Source organism: Tamandua tetradactyla, chromosome 3 (assembly GCF_023851605.1).
Source record: "Tamandua tetradactyla isolate mTamTet1 chromosome 3, mTamTet1.pri, whole genome shotgun sequence".
In the NCBI taxonomy this organism is placed as follows: domain Eukaryota; kingdom Metazoa; phylum Chordata; class Mammalia; order Pilosa; family Myrmecophagidae; genus Tamandua; species Tamandua tetradactyla.
The window spans coordinates 45,516,059-45,526,988 of record NC_135329.1 but is presented as its reverse complement, the minus strand read 5'-3'; the positions used below and the strand labels follow the sequence as shown (position 1 = coordinate 45,526,988).

At 37.1% G+C, this 10,930-nt stretch overlaps 1 protein-coding gene across 1 annotated transcript in view; it reads right to left on the bottom strand.

Annotated features, from left to right (window-relative positions):
* Positions 1 to 2,518: 2,518 nt before the first annotated feature.
* Positions 2,519 to 10,930, bottom strand: part of TPO (thyroid peroxidase) — a 157,457-nt gene continuing 149,045 nt past the window's right edge. Inside the window, exons 15-16 of the mRNA XM_077151718.1 lie at positions 3,686 to 3,818; positions 2,519 to 2,799 (exon numbers count right to left, since the gene is read on the bottom strand). Of these exons, the coding sequence (XP_077007833.1) occupies positions 2,761 to 2,799; positions 3,686 to 3,818 (172 nt within the window). The 3' untranslated portion in view covers positions 2,519 to 2,760. The remainder of the gene's footprint in view (positions 2,800 to 3,685; positions 3,819 to 10,930) is intronic.

Here is a 10,930-nt window from a genome sequence, read left to right as displayed (position 1 = left end):
ATAATGTCTATTATTTCACACTGTCTTTCCTTCTTCTAGGAGAGAAAATCTCAGCAGCTCCTTTCCAGAAATCAAGTTATGACCCCTAACGGGGTGTGACAGTGCTAATGACCAGTGACTTTTGCCAGGATAACTTTCATATTGGTTAATTGTTCACTCATTAATGGGTTTTATATTAACAGTAATAATGGTCTGGAAACACAAAACACGTTGAGGGGCACCTATGAGAAAACAGCAATACAGTATTTTTAGATTACAGAAAGTCAAACGTTTTCTCTACATCACACCACAGATGCACAAAAGGTCCTGAAATAAAACATTCCTAAATTTCCTATGCCATTGTTCTCCTTCATTAATGCAGATTTTTAAGAATTGTCCAGATCATATGTTGTCTGTTTTAGTAGCTACACTACTGTCTTGGTGTGTGATAGAGTTCCAAGGATGACAAGTCTATCTGTGTTTGGTTTAATGCAGACGGAAAGTTTAATATTTCTATGAGTGAGGGGGGACAATTCATTGCATAGTGGTCAAGGACCACTTTGAATCAACTATTAGCTGTGCAGCCTTTGGCAAGTTACTCAACCTTTCTGTGATTCAATTACTTCTACATAAAATAAGAATTGTAATAATAAATAACTTTATAGGGTTGATATGATTAAGAGTTCCAGCAACACTGAGTAGGAGTCAGGGAGGGCAGATCTATGAAAGAACAATCTGGCCACCTGGTAAAGAGGTGAGGGGGACTGATGATGAGGGGCAGAATTGCATGTACCTACACGTGATAGGAGATGGGTATTGGAAAGTGTAAGATCTGAGTTCCAAGTCTAATTTTTTCAGTAGATTTCTGAATAATGAGACAAATCACTTAATCTTTTCAGTCTTTAAGGTTCTTGTTTTCATTCAGAATGATGATACTCCTACTACTTGCCATCCAGGAAATCATGAGTCGTACCCAAATGAGAAGGGAGAAGGAAGAACCTGATGCTTAGCTCCAAGCACAAATGCATAGAGAGGCAGTCATGAAGATACAAAATACTGAGTCCTGTAAGTGCATGAAAATCAATGTTTCAGTTTGCCAAAACTTCCAGAATGCAGTATACCAGAAATGGATTGGCTTTTACAATGGGAATTTATTAGCTTATAAATTTACAGTTCTAAGGACATGAAAATGTCCAAATTAGGCATCAACAGGATGACACCTTCTCTGAAGAAAGGTCGCCGGCCTCTGGGATGCCTCTGTCACATGGGAAGGCACATGGCTGGTGCCTGCTGGTCTCTCTCTCACAGGTTTCACTGTTTTCACCTTCTGACTTTGGTAGATTTTTCTCTCCAAACTTCTCTGGGTATTCCTCTGAGCTCTCTGGGCTTTTTCTGGGTGTCCTTTATTCTTCATAAAGGACACCAGTGAAAGGATTATGGCCCACCTTGAATGGGATGGGTCACATCTCAATTCTTGTCCACAAAAGGTCTAAACCCACAGAAATGGATTAAAATAACATGGCCTTTTTTTGGCTCATATAACAGCTTCAACATAGCACGGTCAGGAAGGAAACAGGCTAGACTCGTGTATTAGCTAGAGTTCTCTAGAGAAACAGCATCAGCAGGAGATATCTGTAGATATAAAATTTATAAGCGATTCTCATATAACTGTGGGAATGTAGAGTCCAAGGTCTGTAGGGCAGGCTGCAAGCTGGCAACTCCAAATGAAGGTCCTCAATGAACTCTCAGGAGAGGCTGGCTGGGCACCCGTGGGAATGCAAGAGTCCAAAATCCGTAGGGTAGGCTGTGAAGCTGGTGATTCTGATGAAGGGTCTGGATGAACTCCACGGGAGAGGCTCACTGGTTGAAGTAGGAAGAGTGACTGTCTCTTCTGAATCCTCCATAAAAACCTTCTGGTGATTAGATTAAGCATTACTCATTGAGGAAGACATGCCTTAGCTGATCACAAGCACAATCAACTGTGGATGCAGTCAACGTATTCATGATTTAAGTCCATGAAATGTCTTCATAACAACAGATGGGCCAGTGCTTACCCAACCAGACACCATCACCTGGCCAAGTTGACACATGAACCTGACCATGACAACTGGTAAGAAATTTGGGGGGCAAAAAAAGGGGATAATAGAAGAAGTGGGAAAATTAAAATCAGAGTGTCACTAAAAACTGAGGTATGGTTTTGTGTGAAAATAATGTTTTTCCATATGTTTGTTTGGAAGAAAAGATTTTTAAATCTGTATAAGAGATGAAAACATTTTTATGGTAAAACCCCCAGGAGGGAAAATCAGACATATTTACAAAAGGGCTAGATAAAAATAAGGTGCTATTATTTATTCACTGTGCTTTATAGAAACTAGAACATAATATTAGATTTATCTTTATTTGAAAAACAGTCTTACAGATGATTTTTGAAATATAAAACTATTTTGAATTATTTAATTTCCACCTCAATTTGTCCTAATCATGCCATTTTACAATGTTTAAATATCTTGTCATTTTATATGGTTATTATCCTGTGAAAAATCAAAACAAGTTATTATTAATGTCTGACTATTGACTGCTTCAGTAGCAGCATACTATGCAAGATGCAAAGTCTGAAATAGGAGTTATTTTAACAAAGTACCATTGAAGAAATGAAGCATTCTCCCTTCTTATCATGCTGCTGAGAAAGTTTTGAACTCCAAGACGTACCAGTTTTTTGTGTGTATAATAGCTGGGAATCCTCACTTGCTAATGTTGGATTTCCAAAAGGAGCAAAGTTTCCTACTTGCAGAGAAGGGTTTGGGATCCACAGACAGGATCCTATGGGAGAGAAGTCAAATTCAGCAAATAATCCCTGCTGGCACACAAATAGAAAATTACCCCTAGTCCTTGGGCATGAATCAGACCAATTAAATACTATGTGAAGATGCAGTCCTTGGCAAAGTTGGGCAAGAGCACCCAGTTTTGCATTTAAATTGGGCAAAGAATTCTCACTTAAACTCTGGTATTTAAGGTTCCATGCTTTGGAGGCAGATGCAAAGACTAATTCTGCTCTGCTGACCTGAAGCCCACAGGGTTTTACTTATCTCCAAGATTATGATAAATATAGTATTTCTTTGGTATTGAATACTGGAAGGGTAGGTAGATCCTTTACATTTTGAATAGGTCTCCTGGGGTTGAAAAAATTATATTTTAATGTAACATCACTGGGGGTCATGTTTATCAAGTAAAAATAGTTAAAAGTTAGATAATTGCTTTTATTCCACAGTGGTTATAATTATTAGTTTTTTAAAGTAAATTTTAAAGTCAACATTGTCTTTCAACTTCTAGTTAATTCTTATCTATATTTCAGCCAATACTAGAGATAATATCGAAACAAATATCTGAACGGTAGGCATCAGTTTTGAAACAGGTCCATATAAATGAAGGGCATTTTCATTCCTTTCACTCTACTTTATTAATTCTCATTTGTTTAAACAGTTTAAAAAGTAGATTAAAATTCTGGCAAATGATCCCTCTCTTATATATGCAATTTGTATGAGAGAAAATGGATAGGATAAAAAAGCATGGATAGCAAATACTGGACAGCAACAGAGAAAGAAGTCTATGTATAATTGCATTAACAAGCAGAATATTTCTGTTTTTGAGTTCCAGGGACTTAAATAAATAATTTTGTAAACCTAAGGAAGGCCAGATGAAAATCTACCTTGCCTGTGTCCTGAGCAGAAATGCTCTGCTGTGAAATCTTCATTTCTTGACATTTTTCGCATCCCAATTGGGAAGTTATTTCTCTCTCTCTCTCTCTGATTGCCAGGGTGGATTCAGTAGCAGAATGTGTCCTGTTGATAAACACACATTTAGTTATTATTTTCATTACTCAGAAGAACCCATAAGTGCCTATCAAACATGCTCATTTTTTACTATTGTAATTGAAAGTGAAAATTTAAATACAAGGAATGCTGTCTCCCCTAATTTGTTTCAGGAAAAGTAGCCCCAGGTGGCTGGCGAGATTCTCTTCCTCAAGTATCTTCACTCGAAACTTCCCTGGAAAGGTTATGCTTTTAGCAAGTTAATTTACAGTGTGGCATGTAATTTTCATCAGTATCAGATGAAAATAATATCAGATAAAGACCGTGTGAGCCAGGCTTTAATGATTAAGAACATTCATTACAGCATACAAAACACTGTAAACATTATCACACTTAATCCAAATCTTACCTTACTTTATTTGCGTTATCATATTTTAAATTATTAAACACATTCATGAAATTATAATAACTATGAGGCTAAATCAAATTATAATACAGAAGCCCACTACCCAAATTTGTTTTAATGTTTTTTTCATGTTCACGGTAGTCATTTTTGCATTTGGATTTAATTATATTTAACTGTAATTATAGCAGAAAGGCATATAATTTTACGTGCTCCTTTTATCATCTAACCAATCTTCAATGTGGCTCTTTTCTCTTCATAAGTATTTTAACAGTTGTTATATAATCCATTGAGTAGATCATAATCAGTCATTTTCCTGATGTAAGGACATTGGATTGTTTCCCTTTATGTGCCATCACATCTAACACTGACTTTGCGGATATACTTCTTTTCATCTTGGAATTTTGCATCAGTATAAATTCCCAGCTAAGAGCGGGTCAAAAAACACACAAAATATATACATAAAGCTTTCCTATCTTTCCCAAGGGTTCCTTTAATTTATGCTGGCACTAACAATTATAAACATTTTAGCACTGTGGATTATTCCTATCTTAAAATATTGTTGCTGTGGTAGTTTTAAATTATTGTTGACCTAATATACTTCGGTTACTACAAAGGATGAAAGTCTTAAACTCACTTTCAGCTACTGGGGCTTAAAATTAATCTATATGCCCTTGGCATTGTAAAATATTGTATTTAAATATTGCTTAAATGTATTGGTGGTTGATACATTACTAATATTTCAAATCAAAATGGCGTACCTGTAAACCTCAGTGGCAAGTTTTATCACATTTTTATAGCATTTACCAATATAAAAGGGATTGCTTTTGCATTTGTTCAAAGTTTCCACTTTCATTTTTGATAATAGATATATCCTTATTTCTCTGCATATTTGAAAGCTATAGAAACATATCCAGATCATCACAGAATCCAATATCATGTCTTACAATCAGTATCAGCAGATTTAGCTAACCAGTATCATCACTTTATATTTTCCAGTCATTTTTAAATAATGAGTGTTAAATGCAATAAAATAATCAAATAACTGCATAAGAACTACTTTACTGACAGATATAAAGATGTCACCAAACTGAACAACTGACTGCAAGAATTATCACCATGAATAATTTAATATATATATATATTTTATGCAATGAGTAGATCGAAATGCTTATTTTGAATATTTAATTTACCAAAAATAAAAAAAGAAATCATTCCCAGGAGGTATGCTATAGAAATTTAGTAAAAATAAATTTGTATATAAAACCAATCCAATTCTGGTAAAGCCATTATTATTCAGAAATGCATTTCAGGAAAGATGACATATAAAGTATATTTATCAAGAAATGTACTAAGTACTTGAGATACTTTTACTGATTTTTTTGTAAAGGTACACGTACACCTTACAGCTAGCTTATTCACAAATGTATTGAATTGGTCTACAGTTCTGATTTCTTAAAAGGAGATGAGTTTTACTATTTTCAGTGCCATGTGTCGTGATTGTCAATGGAAAGAGAACATGGAGTCAACATATGTATGAGCTGCCATTAGTAGTATCTTTGGTAGAAACACTAATAACTCATTTTCCTTCATACTTCGGTCAAGGCAATAATTTTTTCCTATAACACAATATGTTTGGAAAAAATATCTTTACTGTTTTAATAGGAAAAATGCTTCCAGCAGTTTACAACAAAAAGGGCATCTGCCTTCCTGCAGCTGAGTTGCAGTTTTCTTACGTAAACAATCAAACAAACCCAAAACACAGGTTGCAATGAAGATTTAGTCACCTCGATAACTGCCAAGAGAATTGTCAAACTGATGGTTAAAATTAAGATTTGGAGGATCAAGACATTGACCCCAACACTATTGTGTCAGTCAGGGTCCCCAGGGAAACAGAACCAACAGGATATATATATATATATATATATATGCACACACACACAAAGAAATTTATTATAAGGAATTGGCTCATGCAGTTTTGTGGGTGGCAAGTCCAAATTTGTAGGGCAGGCCAGAGGTTAGCAATCTGAAGGAGAGGGATACTGAATTCTTGAGTCTGAGTTTCTGACGTTGGAAACTCAAGAATAGTGAAGGGTGTAGTCTTGTGACAGAATTCCTTCTAACTCCTGGAACCCTCAATCCTTGCTGTTAAGATCTTCAAATGATTGGGTGAGGCCCACCCATGTTATGGAGGATAATCTCCTTTAGTTATGGTCGACTTACTGGAGATGCTAATTCCATCTACAAAATACCTCCACAATAACAACCATGCCAGTATTAGACCAAACAAACGGTCACCATAACCTAGCCAAATTGACACAAATAATTAATCATGACAGCTATCTTCTCCCTTATCATTAAAATGCCAAGTCATATCTGAAGACAAGCCGGGGACGAAGGACTGTCTTGGGTGAGGGAAGAGATGTCCCCCTGGGTTGTCGGGGGGAGTGTGAACAGATCAGAATGACCCTAGAAAAGAAACACTTATGGAAGTTTGGGATCTTTTGGTAAGGCAGAGAGAAGAGGAAGTTACCTAAAAACTCAGCAAAACACACTATGGGATTTAACTTATAAGTAGGAAAAACTTTTTTCATCAGAATTTATAGCTAATATATTTTTCAGCTATTTGAGCTGATTTTATCTTTCTACTTGCCTTTTCCTATTCCACCAAACAATAAGATACTAGACAGACTTCTTTACCTAATGCCTGCATCACATTGTTGATCATGGGGATGCTGAGTGCTCACAGGTATTATGTCAACATGTGCTATTTACCTGAAGAGAAGTAAAAGTCCTTGAAATGGCTGCCTTGGACAGTATGTCAATTTGGCAACAAAAGAAAATACCTTAAGTGCATATAAGCTATTATTAAAGTCTTTCTTGGGAATGTGATGACATTAGCAAATTCTCTGACATAAGTGTTTTGAAAAACTTCATGAAAAGTATTAAATATAAAACTAACACATATATTCCTCTTCCCACCCTTATGATTTATAGTGTAAAAATCAAGATTTGCAAACACTGGCATTAAGACATGAATTGAAGATGGTCGTCTCTTTTGCCAGAGCACTAGACAGCTGCCTTGGAAGAGTTTACATCTGCCTTTATGCAAACCACCCCCCCCAACCATCTTCCATCATTCCAATGTTTGTGATAATGCCATCAGGACAAATAAAATATCACTATTACCTGCAGGCTGACAACCGTAGAGGGCTACAGCTATGACTCCGGGGTTATTTTCTTATTCAACATAGGTAGTTTCCTCTGCTCAAGAGGGGACAGGTACATCTGTGGGTTCATAGATGCCCCTGGTGCATACACCAGCTCCTTGTCTTGACTGCCTCTTGGTACTCTGCCTTCTACACTCTGTATTAAGGCTCCAGCAGGTCATGGGGATTTGGTGGCATGGGGACCTCTGTAGCATTGCCTTGAGTGGAACTGCATCCCCACAGACAGGGCTCCAAGGTAGTGTCTCTCTAGCTGGCTGTGTGGTGGGAGATATAGAGGGAGTTTCCTTGTTTTGTTTTGGTTCTGGCTTGCTCTTTTAGTTTTCTTCTGTCCTCTTCTTTCTTTTTATTAATCTTTTGTGATTTCTTTACTTCTGCATCCCATCTGTGTTATTGTTCTTTCTCCTTAGCAAGGCTTTAAAAGTTAACTCTGATATTACTTATTTTGTTTTTCATGGTTTCCACAGGGACAGTCTTCTGATAAGTTGAGGCTGTCTTTGTAGCATCTTCAAAGGGTGAAAAGATTCTTATCCTTTGAATCTTATGTATCCCAAACTTTATACCAAATCCTTTGGAATAGTCTTTTTGGAATTCATGCAATTTCAATTTCCCATGATGATCACACCCAAGGATATATTTGGGTTGTCTGTCTGCACACTAAATTTTTCTTTCTGACTCATGCTTTTCTATTAAGACTTGATTCTCAACACTCATAGCATTTCTTATCCACTTCATCCTTGTGAATACATTGTTTGTCACCAAAGTCTCTGGAATGATCTTTCTGTGATTCATAGTTCTTGGTTCTTCCCCAGCAATCAAAGCTCATTGACACTTGTCCACAGTCAGCCACAGGTCAAATTTACCACTTGATTAATCTTTTGGTGAAGACTGTGTCTCAGTTTACTTTGGCATTCAAAGCGTAAAGCAGGCTAACCAACTAAACTAAACCCATCAAATTTGCCTTCGAAACAAGTCAATTTTGGGAGCAGTGTTTAGAAAGTCTAAGCTGGTATTCATGGCCAACCGCTGATTTATCCATTCCATCTTGTTCCATGCCAAATTTCCATCCATAATCACGAGATACTTTTCACATTTCTTTTCTTTGAAGTTCTGGTGTTCTTGAAAAATATTCCCTTTCATCTTATGCATATTGACGTGCTGCCCAGACATTTTCACACTTTTTTTTTCCATGGGCAGGCACCGGGAATTGAACCCTGGTCCTTTGGCATGGCAGGCGAGCATTCTTGCCTGCTGAGCCACTGTGGCCCACCCTATTTTCACCCTTTTGACACCTTGTCTTTGTTGCTTTTCACTTACATCAGTCAGAAAATGGGGATCTGTTTTCCAGTCCTCTATCCCACCCTCACCCTGAGTAATGGACTTGATACTGCCTGTTGAAGCTTTCCACATCTTTCTTCCCAATTTAGGATGAATGGCTGTTCCCAAGACTCTGCTTAACACACAATAATCCAATGAGGAATTTCCAGGCATTTGGGAAGGATTCCATCTCTGCTGCCACCTTAGGTGTGAGTTCGTTTTGGTTCCCTACCTCGTCTGGTGGCCGCCATCTCCGCTGTGCCCTGTACCTGGTAGCTGTCACTCCCAGGTAATTTAAACTTTTATCTGAATTTGAGAAGTGTTGTAAAGGTGTTGGCATATAAAAGTTGAATGAAAGTCACATAATGCCCCCACATGATAAATCTATATCATAATAATATATATTTTTAAAATGTAACTCACTTAAAAAATGTCCCACTTAATGCAAAACTCCTTACCTTGATCTGCGTCAACTAGTCCTCCCACTATTCTTACCTCATTTTGTGCCATTCTTCTCACTCACTGCCCTTCAGTCATATTAAGGTGATCATAAGACGTACTGTCCAATTGGAGACACTTTTGAGAGTGAAAGTAGACACTATCTATAATTATTCCAGGATAACACCTGTTAACCTGTACCAACATGGGCAAAAGGTCACTTTATCCTCTGGCCTTCCCGGAAGACACTGAGTTCTCTTGCAAATCAAGGCCTTTCCATTCATGGTGTCCTCCATTTGGAACACACTGCTCCAGGCTCTTGGGAGCCTCTTTCAGAACCTCAGTTTCTAGCTTAAGCAGAACCTTTTTAGAGATGCCTTCTTAGGCTATCCCATCTAGAGACACCTCCTGCTGCTGACTTCTGGGACCAGAGTTCCTTTAGAGTGTGATTCATAATATTAGTCATTCTTTTGTTTACTTTAAAATTTTATTTGTTTATTTTCTGTCATTTCTGCTAACATTTAAGTGACATGAGTCTAGGGATCAGTTATTGTCTAACATAATAGTTGTTTCACGGTAAACTTTTGCTATAAAACTTATTTACTAGATGAACACACAAAATGTTGTTTCGAACATGAAATCAGAACACAAAAGATTAGATTAATCCACATGCTTATTTCCATTGGCAGTTGACTGCAGTTATTTCAAAAAAGGAATAACAGTGTGTACATGAGTGTGTGTGCATGTGCATATGTATCTAAAAATATTCAAGTCTTTGGAATATAACAGATATAGCACTGCCTCCAACTCTTTATTTTTGATATCCATTTGAGGGAACAAAAATACCTAAGTCAATTGCTAAAGACGTGCTTTTCTCTGATTGTAACAAGGATAAGAATATGGCTATGCTCATTTGATTTCAGACTTTCCATTGTGTTTACTTTCAGCATTGACCTTCACCCATTCACACCGACATAATTCTTCGGTAGGATGTGTCACCACAATCAATAAGTTTAAAATCATATTTTAGGCCCTAGGAGCCATTCTTTCTCTTACAAATGACTTTGCCTTTCTCTGTTCTGATCCATTATCCTGCTTATTTGAGAGTTTAACTCTGAGGCAAATCCTTTTTTTTCTTATTAGAAATAAGATTTGGGGTAGATATTTATATATATATTTATTCTGCGACCCTCAAGAACTTATCACAAATTGTTTCACTGAGTGTTTTAAAAACCCAAACCTGCTCTGTTCAAGAGCTAAGGGGAGATAAAGACCATCTCAAATGCTTAAACTTTCTCAGCCTTACAGTTAATGGAATTTATTCTCTACACGACTAATCACAGACTGCCTTAAGGGAAAAAATGCCTGGAATCAACTCATACTCACAGAAGACAAATTTCTCTTCTATTCCGTTATCACTATAAAGATCAGGACTCTTCTTGAGTTCTTTGCCTAGGGGTGGATTTCTCCTAAGAAGTAGCCAGCGAGCTGTGTAGACTAGAGATCAAAAGGGCAGGCAGAAATCAGACTTTCCTTTAGTGACAAATGTTGTTTCTAGAAATATGTTGGCTTCTCTGTATCCACAGACGTGGCTTCTGCAGAATAAAAAGCCATCATTTTCATATCCATTGGACCAGGCAATGGGTAGGTGGATGGTGGGAGCAAGAGGTTTTATTTCTGTCTGTGGTTTGGGTTGAGTAGCAAACTTCCTTCCTACTGGGTCTTCTCAAACTGGAGAGTGTGGAAGAGAAATGAAA